At 38.6% G+C, this 16,067-nt stretch overlaps 1 protein-coding gene and 1 long non-coding RNA gene across 3 annotated transcripts in view; one reads left to right on the top strand and one right to left on the bottom strand.

The window, feature by feature from the left end:
- afg2a (AAA ATPase AFG2A) overlaps window positions 1-16,067 on the bottom strand; it is a 114,126-nt gene that overhangs the window by 94,867 nt on the left and 3,192 nt on the right. For both annotated transcript variants that reach the window (XM_028008746.1, XM_028008745.1), the window contains exons 3-9: window positions 15,870-16,027; window positions 14,620-14,678; window positions 13,762-14,497; window positions 12,797-12,853; window positions 12,557-12,680; window positions 10,754-10,855; window positions 10,456-10,609 (exon numbers count right to left, since the gene is read on the bottom strand). In XM_028008746.1, coding sequence (XP_027864547.1) covers window positions 10,456-10,609; window positions 10,754-10,855; window positions 12,557-12,680; window positions 12,797-12,853; window positions 13,762-14,497; window positions 14,620-14,678; window positions 15,870-16,027 — 1,390 coding nt within the window. The remainder of the gene's footprint in view (window positions 1-10,455; window positions 10,610-10,753; window positions 10,856-12,556; window positions 12,681-12,796; window positions 12,854-13,761; window positions 14,498-14,619; window positions 14,679-15,869; window positions 16,028-16,067) is intronic.
- On the top strand, window positions 952-12,287 carry LOC114139091 (uncharacterized). Its single transcript, XR_003594380.1, has 3 exons — window positions 952-1,135; window positions 10,474-10,636; window positions 11,774-12,287. It is a non-coding gene; the product is annotated as an uncharacterized LOC114139091 (long non-coding RNA).

Here is a 16,067-nt window from a genome sequence, read left to right as displayed (position 1 = left end):
AAATGTTGTTATTGCTCTAAGAAACTAAATGGGAGAAATGTTTCCTACAAAGCAGACAATAACTTTTGTGTGCCTCTTAAAAGTTTTGGCTGATCATCAAACCAAGGTTGCCCAAACGTTTTTGAAACATAGGCCAGAACCTTCAAAAGTTGAAAGTCCTCATAAGCCACCAAAATTTAACCAGCTCAACAATAGATTAAAATGAAGTAAGACAAATATAAGTAGACTTATTTTTGTTGAAAAGGGATTTGTAAATCATACAAGAACTGAAATCTAAAACGGTTGTACAAGTGTGACTGTATGGTTTCCAAAATTCTAGGGGGGTTGACTGATTTTGAATTTCTTGGCTTAGAAAACAAATGGAAGAATTTTGGTCACTCTTTCTTTCAAAATGTTTGCTATATTTCCAAAAGTTTAATAAACCAGGTAAATGCAGATTTGGTTGATTCTGAGTGAAAGTCACTGGATAGTTGTGATCCTATTTACAATAAATAGAAAGCAAAAAGCATGTTTACTAAAGGATGAATATTGTTCTTGTAGCAAACATTTAATTTTAGAAAGATTTCAATTTGTCAGTAAAAAAAATGCCCTGATTTTCTTTTTTTCTTTTTGAAGGAAATCTTTTCCACGGTATGTAAGGAAGCATTCTGTTTCACCAGCCACAGTTGTTATCCATGTCAGAAAGGAAATGAGGATTGATTAAGGGCCTTGGTCTCAAGCACATTCTCTGCAAAAAATACCATTCCTGCTTTTCCCTCAAGCTGGACTTCAGTAGAGATCATTAGTTTGCCCACAATGATTTTATTGAGAAGGTTTTTTCTGACATGTGTCACAACATTGCACACAGTAGCTATCTGTACAGTGTGTGTTATATACTCCAATAAGTTGGGTGACAATTTGTCAGAACCTAGAGCTCACGCAAATGTACAAAGGGAGTGAAGTTGGGTGGGGGTCTTTGAGGGAGGCAGAGGGTGGAGGGCTGGTGGGGAACGGACGTGGTCCAGGACCAGGGGCCAGGCAGCAGACGAGAGGGGATTTATGATCAGACAAGACTGCATCCTGTTTATGTTTTCCAGAGCCTGTCTGACTAAGCAAGAGGGAGAGGAAGAAAAGACAGAGGAGCATAATTATTGCAGTAAGTTTGCTTTCTGTAAGCATACACAGTCCTTATTCTATGTCATATCTCTGCTTACAGTTCCTTCTCTGCATATCAGCTCAATTTGTTTTGTGTTCTTAAATTTTTTAGCTCCATTTGGAAACTATAAATTTTGCTAAAGAAAGATTTCTGGTCTGAGCAGCATGGACGAGGCAAGGCAGAGTAAAATATAGAAGAAAGCACGTTTTAAGACTTTTTAAATGTCACCTTGAATTAACTTAAAAACCAAAAAAGCTACATTGGAGATGGTTGGGGGGTCCTAATGTATTACAATCAAACATAGCAGTTGCAGTGAAACTTCTGGTGGTTGATGGCAGCAGGTTTCCACATGCTGACCTAACCTTGTTTGGGTTGGCAACAGAAGTAAATCAGTAGCTAAGAACATTGTCCAGTAACTAGTGATAAGTTTGCATTTACCCATGTTGAAAAAAGCTAGCTAGTTAGCTAGCTAGCAAAGGTATATTAGCAGCTAGTTAGCAGTAATCACAGAATGCAATGAAGACATCTGTGTGTGACTCAAACTTTTGCCTGACTTCCTGTGTGATTAAAAAAAACTACATAGAATATTTAAAGATTAAACAATCATGCGACAAATTTAAGGCCCGTTATTATGGCAAACCTACATTTTTAAAAAGAATTTAAGATTTTTAAGGCCCTACTTTTAGGCCTTATATGTCTTAAATATATATGGATTTAAGACTTTAAAACTTGAGTTTAGTCCATAGTGTGGCTGGTTTGAGTCTCAAAGATCAGATAAGGACCTTCCTCCGCTAAGTAAAACTGAGCATAATTGAGGTGATAGACTGCTTTCTGAGTGACTCTTCTCAGAGGTTTTCAGGAAGGAGACCCTGTGGGACTAGCTTGAAGGACTATAAATCCCGCCTGGTTTGGAAGAACCTTAGGAACTTTGGCTTACCAAACCTCGAATAAGCAAAATAATTAAAAAAACAGATGGATGTGCATGTTAAGTTTGTTGTCTATAAATTCTGAGTCTTTCAAACTGACCAGAGATATCTTTGTTTTTATTATCTAATATTCCAGACCGCTAATTTAAGCGGTAATGTCATTGCTGCCCCATAACATGAAACCACATCTGACAAATGTTGAGCAACTCTCTTACAAAGATAATCTCTACAGAAAACACTGGGAAATGACCCATCTTAAAGAGAAACATGGTTCCAGCCCGATAGCCTGGAGGATGGCGGAAACCTGATTCAACGATGTAACTTTAATATTTTGCTTTAGGGATTCACTGCCTCCGAACTGCTCTTGGCTGACTCCAAGCACACATTTGGTTTTGTTATGAAAACATCCGATGGGAAGGGAGGAGGAAAAAACAGAGAGGCAACACAACACAGTTTAATCTGAACCTTATGTGGACTCGTGTTCCCATTTACTTTTTCTTGCGCTCTTACTTTCCGGAATCCTTCAAATTCAGCAGTAATCAAGTGGGAAATGAAAGTTAAAGGAGCCTCCTAGATGAACAAGAATGCACATTTGCAAAACATCAGCAAAGGCTCAAATTATAAGAATGAGTAGGAAGAGTTCACAGAGTTTGCGCGGCTAAGGGAAAACAGATTATTATTTGTGTTTTTATGTAACAGAAATGTTCTTAATTATGCACATCAAAAACAGATCTTCCCCCAAAAATCTTCATCCTCTCCTTTGGGAGTTGGGTTGGAGGGGTCACATCCGCCTGTACGCGAACCAAATCCTGTAAATTTTATTTGGACTGAATGATCTCATCAACAAGACTTCCTGCTTCCTGCAACCAGTAGGTGGTGCTGTGACTATTAATGAATAGTCTATATGCTACCTCTTCAGACTTGGATCCTGAGGATGAGAGTTTTTTAGTTTATTAACCTTTTCATATTATGTTGACCAGATCAACACCTTCATCAGTGGTCAAATAAAATATGAATGTAAAAATCCTTTAATAAAAACGTTAAATACGAATCTCCCACTACTCTGCAACGTTTGGAAGCATAAATCACTTTAAAGGGGGTGAATATTTACGCAATCACTCGTTTTATGTTATGCTTAATTATTATTTCATAAAATCACTTTTCACTTTAACAGTGAAAAGACTTTTTTACATTTTATTTTGTCAAAAGAGGAAAATTTTGTTGATCATGATTAATTTGTAAAAACAATAAAAGGGTGAAACATCTAAAGGGGCAAATTCTTTCTATAGGCACGATAAGTGATACACTGTGTTGTTCTGTCATAGGGCTGGACAATAAATCAACAATATGCATTGTGATAGGCATGTAATCAATATCAACAGATTATTCAACTGATAGAATTTTCAATCATTTCAATGAACTCAATGAATTTGTTACCAAGCAACTCACTCACTCTTTGGTTACCTTGCAACAACCTGTTAAGTAACTGGCATAGCAGCAGTTTTGCCACTGTGCCTTATAACTGCATAAAAGTTTTAAAAAATACGATATCACCAGTTTGGTAATATTGCCGACATTTGAAATAAAAAAAATAAAAAAACAATATCTATTGATATCGACTGAGCTGAAACACATATACTGTGATATGTTTCTCAGCAGTGTCGTCCAGCCCTAGTGTCACATAAAATATAAACAAATTCCATGAAATATAAAGTCTGTGGTTGTAAAATGTGAAAAGAATCAGAGGTATGAATACCAAAGAATGAGTTTGTGTCATCTGTCCATGCTACAACTCCCTTCTCAGGTCATTTCAGCATCATTATCTAAACTACATTTATGAGCAGAGACAGAAAGATTTAAATCAGTGTTAGGTTTCAGTAGAAAAGTAAATAATACTTTATTTCTGCACTTTAGGCAGAACACACATTTCAACGAGCGACTCTCAGGCCGGAGTTGTAGTTCCTGAGTGACTCTTCCCTCTAATGAATTATGGAAATACTTTGGGCATTACACTATTACAAAACCACAGGAATGTTTTCATTACTCAGTTTCCGGAGCGTTCTTTGCACCTGTATTTAAAATACCCAACATCTGTTCTCGGGGCTGAAGCACGGCAATAATACGTGCTCTTCAAATTCACTCACACAAACAAATACACGTGCATAAAATGAGCATTACAAACCGATAACCTCAGAAACACACACACACACACATACAGATGTGCCTTGGTAGAAGGTAAGTGCAGGGGTTAAGAAGTACAAGCAGCACATTTCCGGGTTTTATAAACAGACACCTCAAATAAACTTCACATGCTGATCCAACTGATATTTATGTGGCCTGTCCTGAAATTCCTGCAGTCTTTAAAAGGACAAACGAGATGGAAAAAGTCCTTTATAAGGCAAGGCTGCTGCTGTAAACATCAGCAAGCATTTAGCACTGTTTGGCTCATTTAGTCTTCCACTGGAGAATTTATGTCAAACACACAAAACTGCGCTCATTTCAGCTGCCGTTTTTCTCCTTCGTTTCGACACAGAGGAGTAATCCTCGTTTCCTGCGCCTGCTGGCCTGGATGATTAATGGTTTTAGGTAAAAACTCTGAACCCCTCAAAGTTTGGCTTTAAGGAGGCTTTAGTAAGATTTTTAGTCATTTTTTTCCTGCACAATCACCATCTAAATCACAGGCATTATTTAATCAAAGGGCTTTCTGTGGGCACAACTCAAAACTCTGAGTTTATCCTTTCATAGAGTACATTTTACTGGCCCTGTTTAGGTGCAACGGGCTTCCCCTGTTTAGAGAGGCTTGTAAACACTGCGCCCGGATGTGGTCAAACCCAAACGCACCCCAGCATACATGCTACATAAAATTTGCACTGTTTAGACTGTGGAAATGAGTCATCTACAAGCAGCAAGACCAATTGTGTTCCAGAGAGACGCCAGAGAGACTCCAGAGTCTGTGAGACCACATGAGAGCTTCCAAGAACACCTAAAGGAATCTGTTACCAAATGCTGCTCAGTGTAAGGTTCTGGTTTGTTGGGATCACGGTCAGAGAAATGATCAGGAAGCAAGACTGGGCTGTAAATCTGTTTCTGTGCTCATTTCTGATTTAGTATCTGAGCCAGATGTTTGTGAAATGTTGTCAACATGACACAAAGTGTTGGCTATTCTTTTCTAAGTCTTCATGCTCATCTTTATCCTTTATTTAAAGAAGATGCAGTTTAGCAATAAACTGTGAGGATAAGGCTTTATTTTCCTAGAACTTCCCCTCAAAACTGTAAACTTTTAGTGATTTTTGAGAGCATTTAAAGGGTAGTATTATGTAAAATCGACTTTTTGAGCTTTACATCATCTTATAAAGTTATTCCCTCATCAAAGAGTGTTTGATGAGTGTTGCTTTGATTCTTTCATGCATGAAAAATCCTTTAATCTCCCGTGGCAACCATTCAGTTGTGCAAAATGCCTGAGTGGACCGAGCCCCACCTTTGAGGCGCAGCTCCTCTTTGGAGCTGTAGTTTCAAAGCTTCCACCTCACAGAGCAGCCCTCCCCCTTGACTGCCCCACTCCACTCCTTCAGACTAGTCAGCACCAATTAGCAAACACCTGGTGGAAGTGCTCATCTGCTGAGCACATTATACAAGCTACCAGTGCAACAATGGTAAAAATGTTGTTGAAGAGTTAAGAGAGGAGCGATGTTATGTTGACTGCCTGGAGGTGGAGTTTCAGAAAGAGCAAGAGTTTTTAAAGCGACAGAGACCCAATTTTAAGACATTAAATTATGAAGTCGGGTTTCTGTTATGTTTTATATATATATATATATATATATATATATATATATATATATAAATACCCAACCTGTGTTGGGTTTTATATACCCAATATATATATATATATATATATATATATATATATATATATATATATATATATATATATATTGGGTATATAAAATAAATTGGGTATATATATATATATATATATATATATATATCATTATTATAATAACTTAAAGTTATTAAAAACTACATTTTCAAAAACCGACTCTTAGTCTGCAGGGAATTTACACCAAAATGCATGTCTTCTATACGTACATTACTCAACACAATAAACTCCAACATGAAGCAATCGAGTTAAAACTTCTAACCAATAAGAAATAAAATAAAGGATTTTAAAAATAGCTCCATCTCCGTCAACCTGATCCATAAGAGCGTGCGTAATGACACACGTCAGATATCAGCCACAAGAAATGTCAATGTGCTACATCAGATACAACATGCAGGCTGCCAGAGATACTTTTATAAATAGTTACTGCCGTGCTCTCGTTGGATTCTTTTGCTGTGACTAACACAGTGCAGAACGACGTCTGAATGTGTACATAAATATGTCAGCCTGCGTGAAACTATGATGAAAACCACCTTCCTCCTTCAGACAAAGATCCAGAGAGAACATTATGAAAGGAATGTGTTTGTTCACTCAACACTACCAATTGATAGGATTTAATAAAATTAAATTTAAATGCAAACATATTCACCTAAATCTATTAGGACTGTAAACAAAATCCATAGTAATATTAGTTTTTTTCTGAATCATGAAACTATGTAAAAAAGAAGAATGTGTTGTAATATAGCATCTGGCCACTGGAGGACCTCGTTTAGAGCAAATAGGAGAACTGAAGTGGGAAGCAATGATGCAAGATATTTAATTTTTGATTATTAGTTCTTCATCGTTCTGAAGGTTTTTCCAAGTTCTTTAGATTTTAGCACATCTTCACTCATTGGCAATCTAGATCTGATAAAAGAAAAGAAATAAGAAATGTAGGCAAATGTACAACACAAGAAAAAATACTGTATTGTTATTAAATACTCAGGTTTTAAAGCGTGAAACTGAGAAGGAAAATACACAAACTGTGCGTATAAAACAAACACATCACTAACAGGAATATGGAAAAAAATCATGAACCCTTTCCAATATGAATCTCAATGGCAGATAATTTTCCTAGTCATATTCCCAAATAGGAACCTTTGAAGTTCTGTGTGGTTTAGAAGCAGGCTAAATAGCAGTAAAGTTACAGTTGTAACTTCTGTCCTGGTCATGTCTCTGTGCACTGATTACAGCTGCAGTTCATGCCACTACACTCTTAAACGTGGTTTAATGATCCGGGAGCCAAGTGTGGTGGTTACGTCTTTCACTGCATTTTTGTTTATTTTTTTTTCTTCTGGTTTAAAAATCATTTCATTCAAGGATCAAAGAATCTGACCTGGATTCCCTCAGTTTATGCAGAAAAGTAAAAGCACTAATTTTCCAAACAAAATGCTCCCCCTGCAGAGGCTTCAAAGGGATTTTAGGTGACTTTGGTGGAACAGAGTTGCCTGTCGTCTAACGTTTTGTTCCAAGCTCGTCGATCTGAGATCCACTACAGTTCAGGATTGGTTATATAATACATCTGTCGTCAAGACGTTGTTCCTGGGGCTCTGAGTGGACAAACAAAAACTTCCCTGATGACATCAAGATTTCCATTCACTCTTGCGCGCACACACACAAAAACACATACACAGAAAAAACATACAATCACTTGGCCTTGCCATCCTTCCCCTTGACTTTCCTCAGATTGGAGCAGCTGAACTGAAGGTTCTTACTCTCTGATCTAAAAGCAGGCTGGTATTGTCTCAAAAGCGGGATGTGAAACCTAAACTCAAATGTGCGTCTCCTATGCATTAAATATAGAGCAACGGGTATGTGTATGGGAGGGCGCCTCTCTGCAGCTGTGCGATGTAAGGATCTACTGCGTGACCCGAGCATGTCGGAGTCACCGTGATATGTCCCCTCGTTCTTATTTTTCAGGAAGCACTGCGTCTCACCGAATGCTTCCCCCCGCAGCTCATTGTTACCTGAGCAGCAGAAGGAAACAACTGCTTGTTTTTCAGACTCTGGCTTTTGTTTTTGCCAGGGAAAGCATGCACTGGCACCATGTGTACAAATTGATGCACATACAAGGAATGCATCCTTATGATGGAAACTTGGTGAATTTACTTTTAACCTTCACATATGAAATGGTTTTTAACAGGACAATCCTAAATATCCAATGCATGAGCAAAGATGAACCCCTAGGAACAATGTAACCACTGATTTCAGTGTGTATGATGCACAGAGTAGTGCAGCGCTGCCCCCCTCCCCACTAGTTGCCCTAAACTGTCAGTCAAATGGAAGTGAAAAAGCTACTACATTTCTCCCTTCCTTACAAGAAGATAAACTAGGCTGATTTGAAACATTTTCAGTTGCAAAACACCAAGACAGCCTGGCGTGGTCACCTAGCAATCAGCCAACACGTTTATTAAGGAAACCGCTATGAGAAAATGACTGTTAAGCAGCTGACTGAAGCTAGTGATGTCAGTAAACGGACTACACAACCAGCTGTAGGAGTTAAGTGACAAAGCAGAGCAGCAAATAGTACATTATTTATTGACTACAAACTCCAAACTATTTTTTCTGGATTATCCGAGTCATTTTTTTGTGTGAGACTTGCTATGTTTGCATCTTAACTGGTACAAAATATAATAACTGCAAATAGTAAAGCATATGTTTTAAGTGACAGTGCTTGTATCTCTTTTTTGTACAGCTTTGGCTTTGACTTCAGTGTTCTTTTAGTAAATGGCCTTTTTTTGAGTCTGTATACTCCAGTTAATGATTAATCAATTACTTACTAAGTTGAAAACTATTTAAATCATCAATTAATCATGATTAACTCGATTAATTGTTTCAGCCCCAGTCTTTATAGATGTATCACACAGACTTATCAGCATATGATGGAGTTCATTAAATTTCCATTATTGGCACATTTCAACATGGTACAGACAGAAACGTGAATGGTCTCCTAAAGTACCACTGCCTAAAACATCAGGTCATTGTATCATCTGCACCTGATCATTTTGATTCAGTTTCATCTGCAAAATAAATTTGTTTCAAATGTTATCCAACTGGACTTTTATTTCTATGAGCTGACAAAAAGCAGAAAGCACTTTCTGACTTTTATATGATTCCTGAAGGGCTCTGTGTAATTTTGTTTTGGATGCATTGGGAGGAAGTGAGCGGATTGGGTTGGGGAGTTTGTTGTGTCCCCAGGGAGGTGAAGAGGTTTCTGCAGAAAACACTCCCAGTCACGTCTGGCCCTCTGCGGATAGTAAATCACGCTCTCAGCCGGAGTGCTTCCGAGCAGCAGTCCCAGCTCCCTCCCCGGCTGGAAAGGCAATACGCCACGACCGAAGGCGGTGGGACCACCCAAGAGCCAATATGGGGTCACACACAGACACATCCACAGTAAAACAAATAAGTATGCAGTCGCACAATCGAGCCCAGGCCACTACACTCGTCCTGGGGATGTGAGGCGAGGTACTCTGTGGCAGTAGGGGTGAGGGGGCACAGGAATTTCCCAATAACTAGTGGTTTCAGTGGTTTCTCTAACTGGGAGCACAATACCACACAAAATCCCAACTTCCTCTATGTGAAATAAAAAACAATCAAACGTTGGCTAACCCTGGTGCTCAAAAAGGCTTCAGGCGGAAAACGAACGCCAAGAAAACATGTCATCAAACCATTAAAAACCAAATAGGAAACAAATAATTCAAAACTAATTGGGGTTCCGTCAAATTTCTCCAAGAAGGAGTGAGATCAGGACAACAAGAGAAGATGAAGTGAAAACTCATAAACCGACTGTTTTTTCCGTACTAATTGTTGGCTAGCCGGCTGAACCATTGAGGAAAACCAGTTCTAAACAACAGGACAGCAAATCTGGGAGTTAGATGAGGAACATAAACGAAGAGACGTTTAATAGCAAGCATCTGTTATCTGACTGTTCCACATCTGCTGGTGAAAAAAAATAATAATTTTGACCCTGCTCAGGAAGACTATGGACAGAGATCAAAACTATTATTTCTTTTATTATTTTAGACTTTCTTGTCAAATTTCAAGAGTTTTTGTAAAAGTTGTTTTCCTTTTGTGGCCCCAATGGATTTTTCGGTTCCACAGGGCTCCAAATTGGGTTTACTACTTTTCTTTTTTGGCAAGATAATAAAGCATAAAAAGGAGGAATGAAAGGTAAAATGAAGAACATAAATATAATTCATTTGAGTGGCCTTTTAAATTTGTTTTAGTTTTGCTAATTTACCAGAATCAGAAACTGAAAAATAAAAATCTAAAGGGAACCACTTTCTTGGACAGCTTAACTATTTTTAACAATATGCCACCTTTCCTTTAAAAAGGACAAGATTAACAACCATCATTTTACTTAGGTTTCTGTTTGTGACTCCACAAACAGGGGACACCCACTCTCACCAAGAAAACCAGTTTGAAATTAATTCCTGGTCCAACAGTGAGGAAGTAGAAACACTCTGAGTTTTACTTGCCTGCTTCTTTGCAAACAGCGGCGAGATCGGCTCCGACGTATCCGTGAGCGGCGTCCGCTAGCTGCATCAGCTCCGCTGTGGTGGCGCTGCATGGCACCAGACTCAGCTGCTTCTGCAGAATGTCAGCCCGCTCTGCACTACCAGGAACTCCCACCTGAACAGAACACGGCATGGGTCACAGGTAAGAACGGGGAACTGGAAATTTCCAGTGAGAGACATTTTGGAAAAAACTCAACTGCTGAATTTCAGCAGCAGCAGCAGCCATGACTTCAGACATGAGTTAAAAGCTTGTACGCACCTCTAACTCCTTGTCAAAGCGTCCCGGCCTGCGCAGGGCAGGGTCGAGGGCCTGGGGCCGGTTTGTGGCCCCCAGGACCAACAGCTGGCCTGAGTGACCCTCCTGGACACATAAAAGTGTTTCAGTATAACATAAACACATCTTAAACAATGATCTGCTGGAATGGTTTAGATCAAATCATATATAAACCAGAATGGCCTAGTCAAAGTCCAGACCTAAATCCCCTAACCCCCAAAATTGAGAATCTGTTATATTTCTGTTCACAGAGGCTCAGGTGTCAACCTCGCTGAGGTTGACAACGAATGTGCAACAAACCCAACTAGTAAGTATTGACTCAGAGAGGTTAAATACAAATGAACAAAACACTTTTAGACACTGTAGCCCCATTGAGTCAGCAGACTAGAGAAATTAAATTACGTTCCAATTAAATTACCCAAGTTTAATAAATTAGTCCACTTAATTTGTGGTCCAATTTGCTAAGAAGATAAAATGAGACAACTTCTCTGATTTTCAACAGCATTTTGAAACAAAAAGTATTTAAATAATCCAACCACCTGAATATACCTGAATATAGTTGACCAACTTCCCTCACTGATTTTCAGAGTTTCATGTTATTAAAACATTTAACCATCTTGAGATTCAAACTTGGCTACATTCTGTATTTCTTGAGCTGGTCTGCCTGCAAGATGAGTTGCGTGTTTGTCCTCTCCAACGTTTTTATGCCGAAGGGAGAAGTCAAACAGATAAATTGCATTGCAGACAAGAACACTGAGGAGTAGGAAGTGCTTCTCTGCATTCCAGAAGGCATTCGGTCCTGGTGACCCTGGATCCCCCGGTCCTGCAGACGGGTGGACACAGAGAGCAAGCTGCTCGACTTGCATGACACCATTAATCCTCGTGAAGGCGTTCTCTTCCTGAGGACACGCAGTTCTACTTAAATTCAGTTATGTTGGACCAGCTCAAGGCGACCATCTGTAATTTCTTTCATAAAATTTCTGGGATGTGTGTGTGTATTTTTAGGGGGAAGATCTTTGCTTTCATTAGAGCACAAACAACACCCCAGAGAACCAACCCACAGCGTCTGAAGTGCATCCAGCCTGCAGAGATGGTTTCTGCATGACAATCTACATTCCTGATGAGGAATCCTGACAGCAGCTGGACGTCTGCGTCTATTGAACCAGCACCTCCTGGACCGTGGGAAGAGAACAACCTCAGACTGAAAAACGATGAAAAATTCTACCTTAATTTAGCATTTAATCAATAACTGTTGAGAAGCAACTAGAGTTGGGAGGTACCTAGTTACATTTACTTTAGTAATTTTGTTCAAAAAATTTACTTTCAGGAGTATTTTTATTACTGTGCTGTTCTTTTTACTGTTAGTTGAGTAATTTTTTTTATGAAGAAAAACTACTCTAACCTGAGTACAATTTCTGGATCTTCTGTCACTGTGAGTAATTTCTCTCCCAAAGTTCTGTGGAAACAGATTTTTTTAAATACTGAGATATTTTAAATAAAAATCAGGTGGTCTCTGCAAGAAAGCTGAGAATTGGTCATTATTGAGTCTTTCAGGATATTCCACAAGTGGCAAAAACAACCAAGAAAAGGTTCACCAGGCAACAAAATCTTCATTTTTCCAAGGCAACCAGCTCACAGATATAATTTTTTTTTTTTATTTCTCAATAAACACATTTTTTTCTTGAATGTGTTCATATCTCTAAAAGCTTCTCAGTAAAAAATGCCCCCTTTCACTCCTAGTTGTTAGTAGTGCCAAGAATGCTGTGCAACTGATCAGAGATGACCTACCGATCCGATGCCGTCCATCAGAGTCAGGAGAGAAGCGACGACTCGTTTCTCCACCTCGTTCTGAGCTCCTTCTCGCTTCGGGCACAAAGCATCCAGCTCGTCTATGAAGATGATCGCGGGCTGCCTGTCAGAGGAAGGATGGGTATTTACCAAGAATACAGTCTGAACAGTAGGAATGATTCTTTTTGCTTGGAGCCATTTAATGTTTTACAGATTTCACAGTGAACTGGTTGGATTTACCTCTGAGACGCCTCTGTGAATATTTGTCTTAACCTCGCTTCTGTTTCACCGTAGAATCTGAAAAGATTCAAATAAAACATTTACATCTACTCACTATTCCCAATAAATTTATATTAATTTTAATTATTAATTGAACAGTTCTATTAACAGTTTGGAATCAGATTTAGACTCAACTGGACTTTTAAAAACAATAAATGTGTGCCTAAGCCTGCGACCACCATGGCAGTAAAACAGGCAATTCCTCCAGTTGCAAACATAGAAATTCATGCAAAGTAAAGAGATTTCCGCATTTTTTCACGTTAAAGCATAATTATGAGTTTATTGCAAATTTTCCATTGAAATGGTCAAACTTAATTTTAAGTCACTGTTAACTCTCTCTCCTGAAGAGAGTTAACAGGTTAACTCTCTTACTTTTTCTTATTTTTACTGCATTCAGCCTTACTTTATGTCAAGTTATAGTCTGTAATCAAAATCAAGCTGTTTAAATACCTTAAAGAATAAAAGTGTTTGTGTCAAATCTGTTTGGTTGTTATCTTTTTCTCAACTGCTTACGTCTACACGCAGATTTTGGAAGAGGTATAAATACGTAAATATAACACAAAATTTCTTGCAAATATTTCTAAAATAGAACCACAAAGATTTATGATTTTGATGGGAAAAAAATCAAAAATAATTGTGAAATCCTGGAGGACTGAAGAAGAAATTTAAAATATATATACAATATTTCACGAGAAAATTGGTACATAGATTGTTGATGACTATTAAAACTGTTTCCTCTTCCAATTGTTAACATTTGAACTACTGCCAGTGTGGTTGTATGTAAATTCAAACTAAAGTATGCAAATGTGAAAAACCATTGCAGTGGTTTGCTTTCTAAACTGAAAAAAGAACTGTTCAGATGAATTCATCTTTTCTGATTAAATCCCAATCTGTCGATGGAGAGAATCTGAGCCATGAGTCCATACTTGCTGATGACCTCTGGGCCGTTGATCACCACCATGTGCGCACCTAGCTCATTAGCTATGGCTCGGGCAATCATAGTTTTCCCCGTGCCTGGTGGTCCATACAGGAGAACGCCTCGAGGAGGAGGGATGCCGTAGCTGGAAAACAGCTCCGGTCGCTTCAGAGGAAGCTCGATGGTTTCTCTGATGGCTTCCAGCTGGCTGCTCAGACCACCGATCATGCTGTACGTGACCTTTGACTTGGAGGCTTCTTCATTCAGTTCTTTCTGCCCTCTTTTGATGTTAAACTGGACTTTGGTGAAAGATGTGACAGAGTAGAACGTGTTGCTGCTGCTAAAACCACCAGGGGGAGCTGTTGGTGCATTTCCAGGCTGCTCTGAGCTAATGAGGCTGTTTTCTGCAGGATCGGAGGTGGAGGAAGGAGTGAGAGGAGCGACAGGCGATGAGACTGAGGAGAGAGGAGCGGCACGGAGCGGGGTACTGGCTGCAGGACCTGGCTCTCCAGCTGTGCCTGGTGCCATGTCATCATCTACAGTGAGCATGCTGAGCTGCAAGGAGAGGTCAGCTGATGTAGAGTTCATCACAGACGACTCTTCTGTTTCGGGGGCCGCTCCCAGAGGAGGATGGGCTCTCTGCAGGGTGACACCATCTTCTCCTCTTATGGTCTCAACCCAAAGGCTGCAGGCGCGACCGAAATAACTCAAAGAGACAACGTTCCCCGGCAAGATGATGCTCCCAGCTGGTGGAGGAGAAATAAAGTTATTCCAACAGAGAAAAAAAATCTGCACAAGACAACACACCGAAACCGAGTCAGCGGACATGAAAAACAGCTTACATATTATACTGTCAACAGGAACTCACCTAAAGTCCTCACTAAGAAGTTCTTGAATTCATCTGCATCAAGTGTGTCATCTTTTGACCTAAATAAAATATTTAAACCACAATAAACCACATTAGTTATACATTGAAACTTAATATATCTCTATTAATTAGAAGGAAATCAGTAATGGTTTAGAACAGGCTGCAAGTATTGAACCGTCCACAACGGCGCTTAATAACTTAGATTAAAAAGAACCAGCTAAATCTAGATATAATAACGAACACAGATATTTAACAGCTTTGATCTTCCTTTGACATTTGCATTTTTTTTACAAAGATTGACACTAACAGTAGTAATGATATGTTTTTAAATATGGTTTTCATTTGGAATCTTTTTTTTTACACCATTTCCATTCAACAGAAAAAAAAATCCATCCTTGTGTTGCTAAATTTCAGGTTTATCATTATTTAGAAATACAAATAAAATTGTGGTTCTTTAAAATTGAAAACAAATTATTTATAGCAGATATTAATCTAAAAGATTAAGTTGTCTTTTTTCAAACTGTTGTGTAACATTTGCAGATCTAAGCAAGTTTTACTTTTCTTGCTTGAGAGTAAAACTGACTTTTTATAAAGATGGCAGATTCCAAGTTTAGACTTACTTCCTTCTTTGTGTCATTATTTGTGTGCAGTATTTTTAATGAAACATGGAGTCCCTCACCTCAGGGAGGAGCTTTATTTTAGAAATCAGTATTTCTCTTTGTCATTCAGGCTAGTAGATGCTATAAAAATAATATGATTGGAGTAATGTTAAATGGAATTGAAAGAAATATTTATAAGTCCCAATTTAAATTAAAACTGCAGTTACATGTTTTACCAGCAGGTGGGAGCATTTACCCCCAAAAAACAAACTGAAGATGACTTTAAACTTTTTCTACCTTTGTGTCAAAGTTTAAATTTTCAGGAAAATATGATCCTAAATATTTTAACTATTTTATTCATTTATTTTGGAAGACTTGAAGCTCCATTTCAAAAATGTGGCCAAATATAGCCTGGTTTACAAATATGATGATTATTCGCAATAAAATCACATCACAATTTCTAAATATGAAATGGTGCTAAAACTATTCAAACCCAACAACAACACAATAGATTTTACATGAGGAGCTGACATCCCCAATCCTCAAAAAAAAAAAAAGGAAACCTCACACACTAAAGGTCGCAGTTAAAGATCCGACAAATAAAAACCAATAGGACCTTCTGCTTTCTGTGACTGTGTTGTGAAAAATTACCGATTAGAGAGAACCAACTCCTCAATCTGGACCACAGGACCCGTTACCGGGTGCAGCATCACCGCCTCTCCTGGCTTAACCCTCAGATTGTTCAGAGCGCATTTCTGAAGGCCAACTTTTCCACCTGGAAACGATGCAACAGGCCAACCCAAACACACCTGAACAACAGAAAACAGGATCCATGATGCTTAGAAGGTG

This window comes from Xiphophorus couchianus, chromosome 23 (assembly GCF_001444195.1).
Source record: "Xiphophorus couchianus chromosome 23, X_couchianus-1.0, whole genome shotgun sequence".
Lineage (NCBI taxonomy): Eukaryota > Metazoa > Chordata > Actinopteri > Cyprinodontiformes > Poeciliidae > Xiphophorus > Xiphophorus couchianus.
Note: the sequence above shows the minus strand (reverse complement) of the source record. Positions and strands in the feature narration are given on the sequence as shown.